The sequence below is a fragment of the Colossoma macropomum genome, unplaced genomic scaffold (genome assembly GCF_904425465.1).
Source record: "Colossoma macropomum unplaced genomic scaffold, Colossoma_macropomum, whole genome shotgun sequence".
Classification (NCBI taxonomy): domain Eukaryota; kingdom Metazoa; phylum Chordata; class Actinopteri; order Characiformes; family Serrasalmidae; genus Colossoma; species Colossoma macropomum.
This window is the reverse complement of record NW_023494787.1, coordinates 35,651,404-35,671,074: the sequence shown is the minus strand read 5'-3', so window position 1 is coordinate 35,671,074 and position 19,671 is coordinate 35,651,404. Positions and strand designations below refer to the sequence as shown.

Here is a 19,671-nt window from a genome sequence, read left to right as displayed (position 1 = left end):
TATATCCTGATCTGGACATGAAACACTTTGGTTAGAGAGCTTATAGTATATGATACCAGTATTGCAAAAGCTAATATCACAATAACAATTAGCAAACAACCTTTTATTCATTAAAATTCCAGTCAAAATGGTTATTAACATTACATTAAAATAACTAAATTAAACAAAAATATAATATCAATTTTTAGTGTGTCCACCTTTTGTCTTTATCACAGTTTTCAGGAGACTTGTTTCAGTTTTTCAAAGAAATCTGCAGGGACATTTTTCCACACCTAGAATGTTCAGTCTTAGTTAATTAGTTGCATTTTCTGCTTCTCACAATTTAGGCAATCTCAAACACCTTCACTGATGTTGAGGTCCAGACTCTGGGGTGGTCAGTCCATTGTTCTGAGAACACCTCTTTAATTTTAAATTGCTAATTTTCTTTTTTTTTTTCATCAACATCACTTTTCTCAGTAACGTCTTCTTCACAGCTACACATTCTTTCAGACCCATGGCATTGAGTTGTCTTCTCACAGTGGAAGGATGGACAGAAACAACGGTGGATTTTTTTCAGATCTAAAGCAAGAGTGGAGCTTGATTTTCTCAAAGATGAAAAATGTAAGTACTGTTTCTCTGATGGTGACAGTTTCGGTGGTCTCTTGCACAGTTATAAGACTCTTCTATCTAATCTCCTCTATCTAATAACTTGCACTCAGTGGCCATTTTAACTGGAAATTAAATAAATGAAGGGTGGTCTCTGACTTTTGCACAGTGCTGTATTATGCAATGTAATACAAAAAACAGAATGAGTAAGTTAATTTTTTTTTTCATACATTTCATATATAAATAACAGACATGAAACATTTTAATTGTCCTCACTATCCATTTACAACCATGCGGCCTGAATGCGTAATATGCTCTGTATGGCTATGCATTTGAGTAGGATGACCTATATTCCAAGACAAAGCTCTGTACAGCACTAGAGGCTGTGTGTGATGGTGTATTAGACTCTGCTCAGTGCTGATGCACTGGTGAATTGTGCTTCCACTGGGAGCTCTCTCGCTTCCCTCCGTCTATTTTTACAGTTCAAAATGCAGTACCCTATCTTTTTCTCCCTCTCATCTTCCTCCTGAATCCCTCGCTCCCTCTCATTAATCAGTCCACTTGACCTGCTCCTCCTCCTCCTCTTTTCTCCCTCTTTCTCTCTCTGCTCTCCTGTTTCTCAGCATCTTCCTCTGACTCATCCTTTCATCCCCTCCCCATTCTGTCACACGTTTCACCCCCCCTCTGTTTTCCTCTGCTCTCTCTCTCTCCCTCTCTCTCTCTCTCTCCTTTATATCCCTCAGCCTCTCTGTCTCTCATCAGCATTTTCCTGCTTGCCTTTAGCAAGGCTACACCCGTGCAGACAGCAGGTAAAGAATGGACTGGTTCTTCTCTCTCTGTCCTCTCTCTTTTCTCTCCTCCTCCCCCGAGCTTGTGCCATCCCTCGCCTCTTTTCTGCAGTGGTTATTGTGCGTGCAGGGTGAGTGAGTAAGAAGGCAGTGGCGTGGGCGTAAGTGATGCTACAGTGTGCAGACTGTTAAGGTGCTGGCATTGGCATGTGGAGGAGCTGCGCTGGCTTTTGCATTGGCTTTTTATTGATTTTTTTGGATAGGTTTTGTAAATGGCAGATTATATTAAGACACTGCAGCTATTTTTAACAATGCTGTAATGCATGCAGAGTTTGCGTGTGTGTGTGTGTGTGTGTGTGTGTGTGTGTGTGTGTGTGAGAGAGAGAGAGAGAGAGAGACTGGAATGAGGGTGAGAAAACGGGCATCTGTGTGAGTCAGTGGGCATCAGTGGGAGGAATTCTGTGTGAATTTTTCTGAAGTGTACTGATGTGGTGTCAATATTTGAATGATTTAAGATGTGCTTGTCTTGTGTCTGTGATTGTTGGTAGGAGGGATGGATAGTTCTAGTGCTGAGAGAAAAAAGAGAGAGAGAGAGAGAGAGAATCTGCATCAGCATGTGTCCACTCTGCGCTCATTTCCTGTGAAAATGACCCACTCTGTGTCAAAGCCTTCCGTCCTCCTTCTTCCACTCCACCATCCTCTCCTTCGCTTACTCTCCCCGAATCCCTCTCTGTTCTCCATCCAAAGAGAAGCTAAATAATTTAGCTTTAGCTCTCGCCACTCTCCGCACCCCCCCACCCCCCAACCCCACCCCACCCGCAATACCCTCCACCCCTCCTCCCTCTCTGTATTTCTGCTGACAGAGCGGTGCTGCAGTATGCCACAGGTACAGGGGCAAACGTGTACCATCTCCATTACGTAACTCACGACCACATCCGCAGATATACAAGCACACAGGAGCTGAACGCTGAAGTTAGCAAACACGGCTAGCAGCGCCGTTAGTTAACCGTCACTCCGTCTCGTGAGGAAGCTGTTTTTTGGTTTTCCCTCGTTTTGAGTCGCAGGGTGGAAACGGCGGCGTCGTGTGCTTTGAAGCACAGTCTCAAGGTCAGACATTCTGGTTGTGGCACGATGACCCCCCTGTGTCCTCTTCACATCTGGCTAGCTGTAACATTTGACGAGTGTTGGGTTTAGTCAGCCGTGAGCAGACTGGCGACCAGGCCACTCTTGCCCACGGGCAATTTTTCAGCTTCCCTCACTTCAGTGATCCAGAGAAAGTGGCTATGGCACCTTCTGAGAAAACCAGCCCGTGTTTCAAAAGCGCTGGAGAAGCTCTGGTGCTGCAATATAAATAAAATTAGTTCTGAAGCTAGATACCACCAGAAGCTCTGGTGTCAGCAGGTCCAAAACATGAGGAGACTATGAGATACCACATATGAGTCGCTGAGATGCCCATTATCATGAGCAGAAGAGACTCTTGATGAATCCCTGGAGCCACATCGAAGGCTCCTTAGGAGGCAGTCTGGCATATAACTGCTCATTTGCATTTCAAACTGAGCTAAGACCAGTCCGCTCGTCCCAACTACAGCAAAAGCTGTTTGCATTCGCAGTAAAACCCCCTAACCCCCTCCATGCTTTGAATCCAGAAGGCTGTCCACACTCTGCGGTATAAATGAATGGACTTCTCTTACTAGATTAACGCTCTGAGGAATTCAGGGCTGGGAGGAATTCCAACTCCTGCTGTGCATTCATCATTATAGTTTATTAGTGTGAATGGTGTGGGTTAGCTCCGAACCTTAAGAGACTTTTTCGTTTCACTGAGCTTGTGTCTTTTCTGCAGCTCTGCAGTTTCAGTACATATATGCAGTTTTCTGATATTTTGCTTAAAGGGCTCATACCCTACATTTTTCTTGTTCTTTTTTTTTCCCTTTGAGGTTCATCTATAACATTGTAGTGGTTTTATGTATCAAAAATGGTCCTAATTCATGTTTACATGACCATTTTCCAACCTCTCTTTATCCGTTAGAATTAAACAGGCTTTAGGATTGATATGATTGAGCTCTGTTCTGATTGGCTGTCTTGTGTTATGCACTCAGATGTGAAACACTCCTTATAACTTCAGTGTGAATTGGTGGAGCAAAGCTGCTGTAGGCTGTACAGGTGTATATCGCTGTTGTCAGGACAAAACCTCGTATCTCCATTTTTTCGTTTTTCAATTTTTGACATAATTTGAAAATGCCTGTCGTCCTTCACACTGTGGGTAAATTTCATGACAAATGGACCAAAAGAAACGGCCATTGACTTACATCAAAAGTAAAGAAGGGTTTTTTCCTTCTCCTGTAAAGTTATCATTTATAATACAAGATATGAGGTTTTGTTCTGACAGCAGCAATATGTGAAACTGAGTTGTTTTTGTGACCTTACATAAAAAAGTATATAAAAAAAGCTGTTTTCCATACATTAACTGTATGGACTGAGAAGTGAATGGTAGCTGAATTGGAAAGCTTAACAATGTTAACACAGTTGAAACTCCTTTATTGCAAAAAAGTGAGAAGTGGAAAATTCTATTTTCCATGATATGGGCCCTTTAAGAGACCAACTGATCCTGGATGTGGTGTATTGTCTCAAATTAATTTGATTACAATCCAGCCTTAACATGGCAGGCAATGCTATTTCACTCTCTCTCTCTCTCTTTCCCCCTCCTCATAGGATGTCCATTGTGAGCATCGTTGCGAGGGAGATCCTGGACTCTCGGGGAAACCCTACAGTAGAGGTGGACTTGAGAACTGAAAAAGGTGACTGTCAACCTGTGTGTTTTATAAAAACATACTAAACTCACCGCTATGCTTAATATATATTGAAAAAAATTATAAGCAGGTATAAAGGTGCCAAAAAATTCTTAATGCAGTGCAGTGTTCAATTATATTTGTGTTATTGCATATTAAGCATTCTCTTCCTTTTTGTATCTGTCTTTTTCTTGCTCCCGTCAGGACTGTTCAGGGCTGCTGTACCCAGCGGGGCATCTACAGGCATTTATGAGGCCCTAGAACTCCGAGATGGGGACAAGAGTCGCTTCAAGGGCAAAGGTGAAAGATCAGGCCGTTTGCAGCAGATAATTAGACAAGTGCATAATGAACATTATGAGACACACAAAAGACTGCTTGGATACATTCCTGTCCTATTTTATCTTTTACTAGGTGTACTAAAAGCTGTTGGCCACATCAATGACACTCTTGGACCTGCTCTCATTGCATCTGTAAGTGCACATCCCCCTATGGACTAGGCACACTGATGACCTTGAAAAAGCATTACCAAGGACAGCAGATAGAGAGCAGTGTGTGGCACATGTAGCATAGATCTCTCTGTATGTGTGTGAGTGAGTGAATGTTGCAGCTGAGAGCCTCATGAGATTTTAAAAAGCTGTGGTAGAATGTTTAAGTATGTTATTCAGTGCACTGAATGCAGTAAGGCTTGCCAGAGCATTTTAGTTTTACTGCAGCAGCAGAACTTACAGTATAAATAAGAAAAGAATAGTTCCACATAACAGAACCCAATGGTACAGATTGGTTTACACGTACGTTTGATTACTAATAAAGAAAAATGGAGTTTAAAGTTATGCAAAAACCTAAACACTGATGCCTTCTGTCATATAAAATAATCTGAGACTTCTTCATTTAAACCTGCAAAGCAACAAAAAAGCAACAAAAAGTTTTAGAGTTTTGAGAAAAGCAAAACAAAGAAAAGATATGACAGGTAAAATGAAGAAAAAATGTTTAAGAGTCAGCACTATTTCTGGGTCACTGTGCAAACTAAAGCAAATTTGTGAAATTGACCCTGTTAAGGCCTTTGTACAAGAAGGTCAGTTTTTAAATTTTTATTTTTAGTCTTATTCCTCCCATTGAAGCTTGTATTCAGATGACTCTCAGGTGGATCAGTCAATAAATAGATAATAGGTTAATTGCAGGGAAGGAAAAAAACAATGGCAAAGAAAACTAAGTTTGAAATCAATGTAGGAATGTAAACTTACTTTTTTAGGTGGCAGCACTGGTGTTGCACAAACAATTAGCAACATGCAAAAAATACATTTAAAAACATCTTAATATTCAAAAAAATTTCATAGTAAAGTATAATGTAAAACACATATGTACAAGTATGTAACACACATTTGTACAAGCAAACGTTCCACATTTTACAGTATAGTTAAAACATAAAACTGATTTTTTTACTGCATTGTTGGCCTGTATATTTTTCTTCCTGTGATGAAACATAACAAATAACTTATTGTTTAATTAAGTACTCAAGTACCTGTGCACATCCTTAGTGTGCTTTCCTAAACTATATTACTTAATATGTGATATGTACATGCATTTCTGCACCACATTGCAGGTAAAGGGGAATTCCAGCCCAACTAGCATTTAATATACGTCATGTTTTGTAATACGCTGTATCACACAGTATTAAAATCCTCAGTCTCATTGACAGAATTCTTGATATCATTTTCACACTTCCCCTTATCAATGTTCTCACGCTACAATACCCAGCATGTGTCACATAAATATGTTATACAACTTTCTATAGAGGTTTCTAGAGGTACTGTTAGATATCTGACTTCCTTCTGTATTAGCCAGCTAGAAAAAGAGATTTCAGTCAGGTCACCTCCAAGTAGCTCCACCTCAAAGCGGTTGTAGTTTTTCAAAAGTTCCTCTCATCTACAAGACACATCATCAGATGGAGGTTTTACTAGTCCTTAAACTAGTAAATCTCTGTCTAGAGACTGTCACTAGAATATCTCTTTAGTGCATCAATGTATTAATTCTGCATTTTGCTCATGTTCACTCGTTCTGTATTACACACTCTGAGCTAAATCACTCCACAAAGATACAGATGCCCACAGGTGTGGATACACTGAGTAATATTTTGCTTACGCCTAGTTTCTTAATAACAGGGCACTGATTTGTTATGTGGTTCAAAAAGAACCATCTGTTGGCCTTGCTATGTTGTACGTGCAGCTAATTTTAATCTGATATGGTTTCTTCCATGGTTCAGGAAATCAGTGTGGTTGAGCAGGAGAAGCTGGACAACATGATGATAGAGATGGATGGCACAGAGAACAAATGTGAGTCAATACAGCTCATGAAAAGAACTCATGTACAATAGAATTTAAACAAATAGAGTAGATCTCAATTTAGCCACAACAAAGAAAGTGGGTCATGCTGGAGTTGGTATCAGAGAAATGAAATGTATGTCTTTCTTGTAAGGCAAATATTAATGTCATATTGATATACATAGTAAGTGGAAACTAAATGGTATTTGTGTCACTTACACTAAATGACTTTAAAGTATGTGGACACCCTAATAAGTGGCTTCAGCTATCTCAGCCAAACTCATTACTAAAAGGTACAGAAAATAAAGTGAACAGCCATGCAATCTCCTTAGACAAACACTGGCAGTAGAATGAGTTGTAGAATTGACTTTAAATGTGGCACTGTGATAAGATGCCAACTTTCCAAGTCTTTTAAATTTCTGCCCTGCTAGAGCTGCCCTGAACAACTGTAAGTGCTATTATTGTGAAGTGGAATCGTTAACAATAGTTCAACCATGAAGTGGTATGCCAAACAAGCTCACAGAATAGGACGTAGCACGTAGTGTGTAAAATTGTTTATTGCACTTCCATAGTTCCAAGTTCCGCACTGACTTTGAATGCAACATCAGGAGAAAAACTGTTCATCAGGAGCTTCCATGGCAAAACAACCACACACAAGTCTATGCTCACCATGTTCTACACTGAGCGAACACTTGAGCGAACACTCTACACTTGAGTGAAAGCACAATGCCAGTGAACTCAATGAAAATGTGTTCTCTGGAGTAATGAATCACATTTCACTGTCAGTCTAAAGAACAATTCACTGCTCTTTGTGGTGGGTGCTAGGGCAAAACATGTCATGACACTTTAAGAAATTTTCAGAGTATGCAACATTTTTTGACGTCTGAAATGTTGGAACAGGCAAAAAATAGCCAGTAATCACACATTCAAAAAATACTATCAAACACTTTTTGAATAAAAACAATACAAATTGTTTGTATTCAGTGTTTTGCATACTGCACTAAATTCAGTTAAACAGGACTATCACTACTGTTTTGTAACGAGACATTCAGCTTCTTGAAATTTTGAAAGTACCGACGATATCCAAGATATCCTCAGAAAAGCACATTGTGACATATTGTGATGTAATTTATGGCAATTAAGATAAATACTGTCATATTGGCCAGCTCTAACTCCAGTACACTACCTGCCTGAATGCATTGTGCCAACTGTAAGTTTGGCAGAGGAGGAATAATGGTCTGGGGCTCTCTCTCATAATTTGGGCTGAGCCCCTTAGTTCCAGTGAAGGCAAATCTTACAATACGCTTACATTCTAGAGAAGGTGATGTTTGGGTGTCCACATACTGTTTAACACATATATGTAATTTTATCATAAAATGCATTCTTATTGTTACAACAGTGAGTTCCACTCATTCAATCCCATTGAAAAGCACTGTATGCTTTTGTTATATCTGATCACAGTGTGTTTTTTTCACCATACCAGTATCTTCTGGTCACAGTTGCTAAATAATAATGGTTACAACATTCCACTTGTGGTGGAACTATTTTTTGGTGGAAGAAAGTGCTAATATTGAAAACATACATTAAAAAAGTGTTAGGTGCTTCTGTGCTTCACTTGTAAAAAAAAAAAAAAACCTTCTATCTGTATTTGATTTGTATGAGGTGTATCTGTATCATTCTGTATAAGAACACTTCAGGTTGTATGTTATTATTGGTATGTGTTACAATGCTATTAATGCATGTCTCTTATATACTGTTGCTTAATAGATTTGCAAGTATAATTACAATTGCAATATTGATATCAGTGATATTAATGGGGAATTCTACAGATTTTTCCCTTATAATTCAGCAGTTTAACTGACTGTCTGTCTGACTGACTTTGCTTACATCTTAACTACTTCATTATGCAGAACATTTGAAGAATCTGTGGAATTCCTATTGATTAGGTTAACTACATTATTTCTCACTGTAAGGGACAGAATAATAACAGCAGTTTCTTACTTCCGCAGCTCAGTTTGGTGCCAATGCCATCCTGGGGGTGTCCCTGGCCATCTGTAAAGCTGGTGCAGCAGAAAAAGATATCCCCCTGTACCGCCACATTGCAGACCTGGCCGGAAACACGGAACTAGTGTTGCCAGTCCCTGTAAGAAATTTGAATTTACGTCAATTATCTTAATTATACTAGACATAAATGTATATCTGTGAATGAACATTTTGATTCATCTATTCAAGTTGTTTCAGGATCTCTTTACAGTGAAATTGATCAAAACACACACCACTAATGTGTTTCAGTTCATTTTAAGGGCAAACATACAAAAATCTTCAGGCATCTCCTAAAGAAGAAGGTTCCCAAATGATTGTTGGACTTAGAACAAGTTCCTTACACCTGTACATCTGATTTACAAAAATGATTCTTTTAAAAAAATCCTTTTTAAAAAAAGTTGTTTAGGGAACCAAAGCAGGTTCTTTTATGGCATTGCTTCAAAGAACCCTTATTTGGCACTTTTTACCATTTAAGGCTGACAAAAAGTGGTAATTTCTACCATTAAATCTCTTCTTTATTAAGGTGATTTCTCAATGCTGTTGTTGCCTTTAATTGATATGTAAAGAGCTTGCAAAGCTAAAAGATGCTGCTACATTTTACTGTGACCAGCATAGGCATCGTAACTCCACTGCACAACTAAAAGAGTTAAAGGGGACACCACCACAACTTCTGAATGTATGCCAGTGAGAAGTAACATAGCAAGCATTAGTATATAAAGGTATTATATGTTGTTTCTAAGCTTTGCTCTCACCTTTATCTGCGTCAGCCTCTCTGTTCCCTCCTCTCTCATCTAGGCCTTTAATGTGATAAATGGCGGATCCCATGCTGGAAATAAGCTGGCCATGCAGGAGTTCATGGTACTTCCTGTAGGGGCAGAGTCATTCCGTGATGCTCTGCGTGTGGGGGCAGAGCTCTATCAGACTCTGAGGGGTGTGATCAAGGAGAAGTATGGCCAGGATGCCATCAACGTAGGTGATGAGGGAGGTTTTGCCCCAAATATCTTAGAGAACAGTGAAGGTATGTGCATTTGTATTTTGGTGAATATAAATTTGAAGTCTGATGTTGGTCAGTTACCATTTTAGAGATTTAAGGTTTTGTTTTGCAAGTGACAGTGTATAGTTTACAGAATAAAAGTCTAGATTGATGTCTATAGTAGCATGCAAAAGTCAGAGACCACACTTTCATTTGTTTTATTTGCTGTCAAAATAGCCAAGTACTAGTTATTCCTTTTCAGTGTCAGGAAAAAACAACAGACAAAAACCTGCACATCCTTTCAGACCCATAGCGTTGTCTTCTCACAATGACAGAATGGACAGAAACACAGATGGACAGATACTGTTTGTCTGATGGTGGTCAACAGTTTTGGTGGTCTACCAGGTCTCACATGGTTGTTATCTTTTAATAGTTATGTGAACTCCAGTTTTGGAAACTCCTGTTTTTTCACACATTTCCTTTGATTTTCTACTTCCTTATGCAAATGAACTGTCATATCTAATCTCTTGAGAAATGAATAGCTTGGGCTTAATGGCCATTTTGACTGGAAGGTGGTCTCTGACTTTTGCACAGTACTGTATCTCAGTAAAGATACAATGAACCTTACATTATTGCATTAGTTTTAAGTGAGCTTCTCTCTCTTCCTTTCTCTTTCTCTATCAGCCCTTGAATTGATAAAGACTGCCATAGATAAGGCTGGCTTCACAGATAAGGTTGTGATTGGGATGGATGTGGCTGCCTCTGAGTTCTACCGAGAGGGAAAGTATGATCTGGACTTCAAATCGCCGCCAGATCCTGCAAGACACATCAGTGGTGATGAGCTATTAGAGATCTACCAGGGCTTTGTCAATGACTATCCAGGTACTGGATCATGCTACATTACATCACTTCCACTCTACACAAACTGTAGTATTTATCTGTTTTGAAGGAACAGAACTTAACATTTAGTTGAGTTATTTCCTTAATTTTACTGTACTATTCAGATGCAATTTCATAATTACACAGTAAATTACTGTATATTTGCATATGATTTATATTCTGTATTCACAGTTAACTTTTTTCTGTGTGCTTCAATGTCAGGAAATTGCAAAAACATGGTAAAATATAAGGGACATTTTTTATTTCCAGAAAGCGTGATTTAAAGTCTAGAATTGACAATTTTGACAGAAATCCTCGCTTCCTTTAATAAGCAACGACTTAGCAATATCTTTGTCAGCATGGGCCAAAATGGCGACATCCAGTGGTTAAACATTAAAAAAAAGATTCAGAACGGCCCATATCTTGAAAAAACAAATTTTTCTTAATTTTTTATTTTAAAGAGTCGATGTAGTATGTAAACATTGTTAAATTTTAAAAGCACAGTGTTTACTCTGCAGTCCATACAGTCATGCATATATGTTTTTTGCTGTGTATTCCAACAAATTTTCCTATGTAGCTCCACCTGTTCGCTAAAGTTATAAGGAATGTTTCAGCCTGAACAACATTTTGAGTGAGGCACAATACGGGGCAACCAAACAGAAAGAGGTAATTTACGTGTATCAGTCTTAAAGGCATAACAAATAACAAAATAACAAAAACAGTTCCTCTTTAGTTCTACAGATAAAAAAAAGGTTGGAAAATGGTCATGGAAAAATTAATTATGGTGTTACTGGAACATGAAACCAGAAAAAATGTAGGTTATGGACCCTTTAACAGGAAAAAAAACAATTTCTCTAACACTGAATGAAAGGTAGGAAGGATCAGTTAATGTTATTGAAGGGAAATCAACTGGTGCTAACTGGTGCCTGTTGACTTATTTTCAGCCATGTCAGTTTAGTTCTTGACATAATGAACGCTTTCTGGTGGAAACATTTCTCTATCACCGCATTAACACAAACCCTCCTTTCTCTCTACAGTGGTGTCAATTGAAGACCCCTTTGATCAGGATGACTGGGCAGCTTGGACCCAGATGACTGGTTCAATGGGAATCCAGATAGTAGGTGACGATCTAACAGTGACGAACCCAAAGAGGATAGAGAAGGCAGCAGAGGAGCGAGCTTGCAACTGTCTGCTTCTCAAAGTCAACCAAATCGGCACCGTCACAGAGGCCATTCAAGCGTGAGTGACTGCTGCCAGTCATATATCCCAGACATTCACTCAGCTTCACTCTATAGACCAGACCTTTTGCACTCTCTAGAAGTAGGTTCATTACAAGATCACTTTTAGGATTTGATTGAATTCAGGCATAATAGCATTAATAAGGTCAGTTGTTGTTGAATGATTAGTTCTGGATCACAAACTCCACTCCAACTAATCCCAAAAGTATAGGACTGAGCTCCATCACTCCAGAGAACATTTCCAATTCCACTGCTCCACATCTCAATGCTGGGAGGCTTCAGGTCCCTCTAGCTGATTCTTGGCATTGTGCATGGTGACCTTAAAATCATGTGCGGTTGTTCCAGAGCGTTCTATTCTATCACCAGTGCTTTTCTATAGAGATTATACAAGCTGTGTGTGCACGATTGAACAACTGTGTCAACAATCGTCACACCATAAAGTAGATGAACTCACTAATTAGAAGGGGTGTCTGGATACTTTTAGGCACAGTCATATGCAAAAGTTTGAACACCCCAGGTCAAATTATATGTTTTGTTGAGTTTAACATATTAGAACAAAATCACACATAAAATATAAAATGTGCCATAACTTTTGCACAGGCCATGTTATATGTTTATTTCTCAAGATGTTAAATTCAGCAAGTAAACTGTAATTGTGCATTAAAATGTGCAGAAGTGTGTTCTCTGTAGAGATTATTTTCACTTAGAAAGTCAACGAAACGTAATTTTACCAGGGTGCACTGTATTGTGTATGAAAAAAAGGAATTACAGTTTAGGAAAAGGTAATGTTTAATGATGCGCAGTATGATATTCCATTTCTTATTGTTTTTAGACATACACCTGCACCCTGTGAGGGTCAGATTATTTCATTATCTTCTCTTTTTTACATTTTTAAAATAAGTTTTTCTTCTTTTTTTTTTTCTTCACTCCCTTTTTCCTTCTGATTTGTTAATCTGCAAATTGTGGCTTGGGCCCTCTACTGTAGTGCGAAATACTGTGCAGTGGAAAAAGATTCTCAAAAGCTTATGTAAAAGTTCAGGCAAAATCTGATGAGCTTTCTTTCTCACCTTCAAAGTTCAGTCTTAGAAGTCGGTTGCATTTTCTACTTCTCTCAATCCAAGTCATCCCAAACACATTCAATGATGTTCTGGACTCCGAGATTAATTCTCAATGTTCACCTGTGTCCCTCTCCCCATTTTGTCTCTTTGCCTCTCTATCAGGTGTAAGCTTGCTCAGGCAAATGGTTGGGGTGTGATGGTCAGCCATCGCTCTGGAGAGACAGAGGACACGTTCATTGCAGATCTGGTAGTGGGGCTCTGCACTGGACAGGTAATACACATCAGCCTGACATAATAATTCAAAAGTCAGAGGTGCCGGCTCGGATTTCACAGGAGCTTTTCAGATTCACACAGCGACTCAAAAAAAGGTCTGACTTAATGTTTAGGTCTCAAATCAAAATCACCATTATAGTGATTAAGATATGATGAGAATAGTAATTCACTTACATCATTGTAAGACACGTCCTTCACCAAGTTTTGACTGAGTTAGCTTTTAATACTTTTCCAATGCACTTGCGATCATCAGATTTATCCCCACAGGGAAGGGGTCTGAAGCACAACAGATGTTACAAGATGTAATTCCACACCCATTAAGTACAACCATTAAACACCCATTGAGCACAAGTTATTCACTTTTCAGCACCAGAAAAACAGGAACACCTGGGGATTTTTTCAGACCTGAAGCAAGAGTGGAGCTTGATTTTCTCCTGTCTATGAAACGGTCTTGCATGGTTGTTAGGAGTCCTATGTTCCCTGTATCTTTTAATAATATTTTGAGCTCCAGTTTTGTAAACTCACTTATTGTTCTTTGACTTTCCCCTTCTTTTATGCAAGTATCCTAAGCTCATAAGCTCCTCAGCAATATCCTCCTGAAAAATGTATAACTTTTTTTGTGAACAATTTTTTATTTTCAATACTAAACAGAAACAAAATGTACAATGACAACATAGATACAAATAAATGCTTTCCCCCCCGAATTCCCTTCCTCCACCCCCAATCTCCCATCCGCCCACCCCCAGTTGGAAAACCGACACAATTAACACAGAAACTAAAGATAAACACCATAAATGTACAATAACTTGTATGCATGCATACCCTTTCTGACACATTTTAAAATGAATAAATAAATAAATAAATAAATAATGAAATAAAAATAAATAAACAAATAAATACATTTTGCTGGAACTAACAGTGTGAAAATAAAGAAAATAATCTGCTGTCCTGTCTTTGCGTGCATTACAGTATGAGTACTCTATATCCCTAATTTACCATTTTCAAACCCTTTACTCATATATCAAGTAATCCACTAATGTTATTAGCCAGATTCTCCCGTATTTGGATTGTTGGAGCCTTAGCATTGTGAATTCTAGCAGTAGAAAGCTCCATCATAACTATATCATGAAAATAAAATAACCACTTTCTACTGTGCAACATATAAGGGGGCATCCAACGCTGAACTATCAGTTTTTTTGCTGCGGTCAAACCAGCAAACATAATTTTCCTCTGTTTCTCATTGAGCTGTAGTTGTGAATCGTCATTAAGAAGCAATGAAATTGGATGAAGGGGGATGTCCTTTCCTATAAGTTTAGAAAGTATAGAAGTCACCCTCTTCCAAAATGAATAGACCCCTGGACAATCCCAAACCATATGTTTCAAAAGAACCAGGTACCCCTAAAAAGCACAACTCACAGTTAGGATTTGACGTCAGTTTAGCATGAAATCTTGATAGTGGTGTCCAGTATGCCCTGTGAGAGAGCTTAAAGGGAATCGGTTGGTGATTAGGATTTTTTGATGCCTTAAAGATATTTCTCCAAGCCACCTCCCAATCCCCCCAACTCAACCTCAATTACCAAATCCTTTTCCCACTGATTTTGTATACTAAGACCAGAATCATATATTCCTTGCAGCCATGAGTATATGTATGAAACAAAGCCTTTGGAAGGGCACTTTAGTATCTGTTCTATAACTGGATGAGTAGTCCTGATCTCCAGAAAAATTTATAACTTAATGGCTGTTTTGACTGGCAAATAAAAAAAAAGCATGGTCTCTAACTTTTGCACAGCAGTGTACATAACTGAGACTTGTGTCTTATGATTGCATGTCTTACTGTTCAAAGTAGTATTTGTATCTAAGTGTTCTGTTTCAAACAGAAGAATATGCCTAGCATTCATTATATCTCTTTTCTTCTCAGATAAAAACTGGAGCTCCTTGTAGATCTGAGCGTCTGGCCAAATACAACCAGCTGATGAGGTGAGAGCTCAGTTGTATTCTAACTAATTGTATTCTAATGATTCATTAATTTATCTTCCAAGCCACTCATCCTTCTGGGTCATGGGGCTGCTGGAGCCTATCCCAGTGCTCATAGGGCAGAAGGCAGGAAACACCCTGGATAGGTTGCCAGTCCATGACAGGGCAGACAGACAGACATAGACATTCACACATACACTCACACCTGGGGCCAATTTATCATCTCCAATTCGCCTGACTGCATGTCTTTGGACTGTGGGAGGAGACCAGAGTACCTGGAGGAAACCCACGCAGACATGGGGAAAACTTGCAAACCGGACGGGGAATCAAACCCAGGCCCTTCTTGCTGTGAGGCGATAGCGCTACCCACTGTGTACAGTTAGGTTATAATCAGCATGCCATGATTAGCTTCAACCACAGATTTACTGATTTGGTAGAGAACACGTCACTGTTGAAATCTTGCATAGACCAATACAGTTTAGTCGTTATTGAATGAAAACTGAGCCCACTGTCTCAACCCTACAGAGAACAGGACCATTGCTGTCACGCCACAAGTGCCAGCCACTAAGCATGTGCCAGTCTGTGTGATCCGCTCACACTAATGCAATCAAATTCTTAACTGAGCGGGAGCACGGGGATAATCACAGCAATGACAACCTTTAGCAGCCTGGCTTACTAGAATGCTTCATTCAGTTCATTTTTAAAATGACAGCAGTTCAATCCAGTGCAGAAACAAACACAGAGTCAAGATGTTTGTCTTTTAGCAGGGTTGAAATCAGTTCTGTTTTAGCACAACCAACTGAAGACATGCACTTTAACTCAATATGCACTACAAATTTACCTACACGCTTCTATAACATTTCAAAATAAGAACTGAAGTAGAAAACGTCTAGTTAATTCAGATTGTACTGACTGGATTTCAGCAAATTCTTGCCTAGTAAATCAGTACTGTAATTATGAGTAAAATATAGCAGGGTAACATTTTGACCTTGTGAACAATGGTTTGGAAATCTTGACAAAAAACCCTAAGTCAAGACATTTTTTGACATTAGTGCTAAAGCAGTTTTACTTCAGCTCAGTGTTTTGAGTTTTAACCATTTTAAATATCTGCTGTGCCAAGGACATTAAAGATGCAGTTTGTAAGATTTAGTGGCATCTAGTGGTAAGGTTGCAGATTGCAACTAACTGAATACTCCTCACTCACCCTTCACTGTCCAAGCGGGTAGTAGAACGTGCAGTGGCCATCAGGTTTTCTGATGGGCCAAAACATGACCACTCACAGATGAAGATGAATAATGCTGATTATGTTGTAATAATTAGATGTTGGGGAAAAGACCAGTGTAAAGACCTGGGCAATTTTGACCAGAGCCATATCGTTATGTCCAGATGCCATTTCTCCTAAACAGCAAGGTGTATGGGGTGCTCCCAGTCATAAGTGTTGAGTACCGACTGAAAGTGGTTTGAGGAGGGACAAACCCTCACACCCCTTCATGATGATGTTTTTTGATAGCAATTGCCTCTTTTAGCAGGGAGATGTGCACTGGCTTGAGGAACATGACAACCTTCATATTTCCCAGATCTCAATCCAATCAAGCATCTGTGGGAGGTGCTGGAACAACATGTCCAATTAGTGGCGGCTCAGCCTCAATCACAAGGCAGAGGTCTAGTAGAGTCAATGCTAGTCAGGGTCAAAATATTGATATCGGTGTAAACTTCCATTATGCACTACGTTCATTAATCCCAAAGCTAAAGTGCAAAAATAAACAAGCAGACTTTGTACACTAAACAGCAAACGACTGCACTGGGGGTTAGAAGAAAATGATGTACACTTTTTGGCCAGATTATGGAACAGACATTTTAATGTGTCTACTTCATTTCCCTGTTCTCTTATAGATTGTTCCCTTGATCTCACTCTTTTTTCTCTCTCTGCCCTACAGGATTGAGGAAGAGCTGGGCGATCAAGCTCGATTTGCTGGCCACAACTTCAGAAACCCCAGCGCCCTGTGAGACCACCACCGACTGCACAAAGTCCACACAACAACTGACACACAACAACCACCAGACAATATGCACTGACCAAGACAGAGGCGACAGCTGACGAACCAACAGACTGAAAAAACGTGATGCACTATAATAACTGATGAGAGGACTATTTGCACTGAACACCTACTGACACAACGGTTTCCACAACTCAAAATAACAGTGACGCACGGAACTGATAGCCATGCACACACAGAGACAACATGCACGCAACTTGACTTGACGAAAAGCAATGATAGACCAAGTAAAATGAATTAAAGAGCCAGGATGGACTGAGTTTACGCACAAGACCCGACAGGTAGCTTATGCACAGGATGGAAACACACATGCATGCACAAAATGACTTGAGATACTGAAAGCGATGGAATAGAACAGAACTGACAATTTATTATTAGCTTATACAGAAAAATATAAAATATAAGTCCTTCTGTAGTCAAACAAGATTTAGTTGGGGTTGGTTCTAATAAAAGAATGAATTAATGAGTTGAGTTGGATTTAAGGGGCAGTTCTCTCTTTGAAGCCATGCTGAATGACCTTTTGAAGTGCCATGTACTGCAGTGAGAATAAAAAAAAATACCTAGCAGGGCCAACGTATATTGAAAGTAGTATTAATAGTAATGGGCATTCAATGTTTAGAATAGTCTCAGAGACATAATCCTGATCTAGAGCTAGTTTTTCATCCCCAAATAAGTGTATTTAATCAGGGTTTGGAAGGTGAAGGTGATTCTAGATCAGTACTTTCACTATAAGTCTGTTTACACCTTGTGTCAACATGTGAATGTTTTGTGTCTGGATTATATCTGTATAAACTTTGGCTGGATTCTATTCACACTCACTAAAATGTGTCCCCAGTGCAACCAGATAAGATAAAAGTAAGAAGGATGACAAGCTTGTCCTGGACACTTTCATCAGCCTAGAGTGCAAGAAAACTCTTAGTCCAGTCTCTCTTATCCTCCATCTTTTGTTTCATTGTTAATCTACTCACCTGCTAGTCAGTGCATGGCACACACACTTCCATTCACATAATTGTATACGGATACAGAAGAAACTCCATTTACACTTGTATTAAATGTGGCCAAGATCCATCTCTGATCACCTTCGAATGCAGTTCGAGTGATCCAATCCTAATCTGCTCACAAAGCATCCTGTGTGTTTACACCTGGCTTTTTTAATGTGGTCAGGTTAAATATGAACGTGATCTGATCATCACAAATGCATGTTAATGCAAGGTGTGAACATGCCAAATAAGAAGTGGATTGTGAAACTGGTGCAGATGCATACATACTAGTTATACTAGCTTATAGGAATACACCAGCATTTTTCAGCCAAATCTAAATCAACCATATCTGTAGCATATGGTTAATTACCACACACAGTAAGTTTGAAGTGTTTCCCCTGCTGAAAATAGCACAGACCAGCAAGCATTTCATGCTAGTCTAAGCTGGGTTATGCTGGTCTAGTACTGGTCTGGTTCTGGTTTAGCTGGTCACCCCAGCATGGTCATGCTGGTTGACCAGCATACCAGCATCAAAACACAATATACACTGGTTTTGCTGGTAAACAGCCATGCTGATCTATGCTGGTTTTTCTAGCAGGGTTTGTGTACTTGTTAAAAGCACAGAAACACATTAATAATAGCTATTTGGCAGTTGCTTTAGCACCACAGGTTCTATTATAAGTGTTTTTGAGTCAACAGGATTTATGTCCTTCTACATTCGGCAAATGAAATTTTATAAATTTTGTCCCTGTTGTTTGACCTGATGTTTCAGAAGCAGCAAAGATTAGGTTAAAAAAGCTGGAGTGTTCCTCGAAGATCTCACTGAGTGTGCTGTTGTAGGCAGAAAGTCTGAGGGCTGACTGAGATGGAGGTGGACAGACATCGTAAGTGCACGTAGAAAAAAAGAAAGAAGAGAAAAATCCTGAAGCACAAAATGAAGTCAAAGCAACAGAGAGATGGACTCACACTGACAGGACTATCCTGTCAGGGAAATGGACCGTCAGGCACGCTTACACTGACAAAACTACACACACATTTGTGTGGCAGTCTCACACGCTTTCACTTCCCGACACACACGACTGCACTTTTTCCCCCTTTTCATCTTTCTCCCTTGTTCCTTTTGTCCTCCTCTCTTACCCTGCATTCCCTAATATTTCCCTTTTCTTGTTGTTTTGTTGTAACCCCCTTTCTCCCTCTTTTCCTCTTGCCATTGCTATGATTGCAGACTTGGCTTGATCTTTCATGCTTGAATTTCCCCTCCATCTATTTCTCTATCTGTGGAATCACTGTGGTCAAAGAGAAAAGAAAAATAGAGAGGAAAAAAACAAAACGCTTGCCATACAATAATGCCATGGATTAAAATTATCATTTACTTCCACCGTGTCTTGTTTGTTGTTGGATAAGACAGGAGTGGGGTGTGTTTGGGAGAGGTTTAATAATATGAGACTGTATTCTACGTACTGTACTGTACAAAAGTCAGAGACCACCCTTCATTTACCTCAAGTCAAAACAGCCACTAAGTACAAGTTATTAATTTTTTTAGTATCAGGAAAAAAACCAAACATATTTAACAGGTAATAATACAGAAGCTTCAACAACTACATTTCATATTGACATTTTCAGTATTGTGTCCACCCTTTACCTTTTAAACAAGTTCTTTTTATCTTTTAGTTTTTCCAAAGAAATCTGCAGGGACATTTTTCCACACCTCCAAAGTTC

The 19,671-nt window shown here is 39.3% G+C and overlaps 1 protein-coding gene across 4 annotated transcripts; it reads left to right on the top strand.

Moving 5' to 3' along the window:
* Positions 1-1,212: 1,212 nt before the first annotated feature.
* Positions 1,213-19,330, top strand: eno2 (enolase 2). 4 transcript variants are annotated; one of them, XM_036567124.1, is made up of 12 exons: positions 1,213-1,394; positions 4,083-4,168; positions 4,364-4,459; positions 4,571-4,629; positions 6,420-6,489; positions 8,487-8,620; positions 9,316-9,538; positions 10,178-10,375; positions 11,410-11,611; positions 12,831-12,939; positions 14,860-14,918; positions 16,853-19,330. In XM_036567124.1, the coding sequence occupies exons 2-12, from the start codon at positions 4,084-4,086 to the stop codon at positions 16,920-16,922; spliced, it is 1,305 nt and encodes a 434-aa protein (XP_036423017.1). In that variant the 5' UTR covers positions 1,213-1,394; position 4,083; the 3' UTR covers positions 16,923-19,330. The 4 variants fall into 4 exon arrangements, with proteins under 4 accessions (XP_036423017.1, XP_036423019.1, XP_036423020.1 ...); XM_036567126.1 differs by lacking the exon at positions 1,213-1,394 and adding an exon at positions 1,513-1,534; XM_036567127.1 differs by lacking the exon at positions 1,213-1,394 and adding an exon at positions 1,546-1,566.
* The last annotated feature ends 341 nt before the right edge of the window (positions 19,331-19,671 follow it).

What these genes read in the sequence shown, in the direction of transcription:
- eno2 (XM_036567124.1), top strand. Translation starts at nt 4,084, where the DNA reads ATGTCCATTGTGAGCATCGTTGCGAGGGAGATCCTGGACTCTCGGGGA. An exon ending in AACTAGTGTTGCCAGTCCCT is followed by an intron (nt 8,621 to 9,315) that starts GTAAGAAATTTG and finishes TCTCTCATCTAG; the next exon opens with GCCTTTAATGTGATAAATGG. An exon ending in TGGGGCTCTGCACTGGACAG is followed by an intron (nt 12,940 to 14,859) that starts GTAATACACATC and finishes TTTTCTTCTCAG; the next exon opens with ATAAAAACTGGAGCTCCTTG.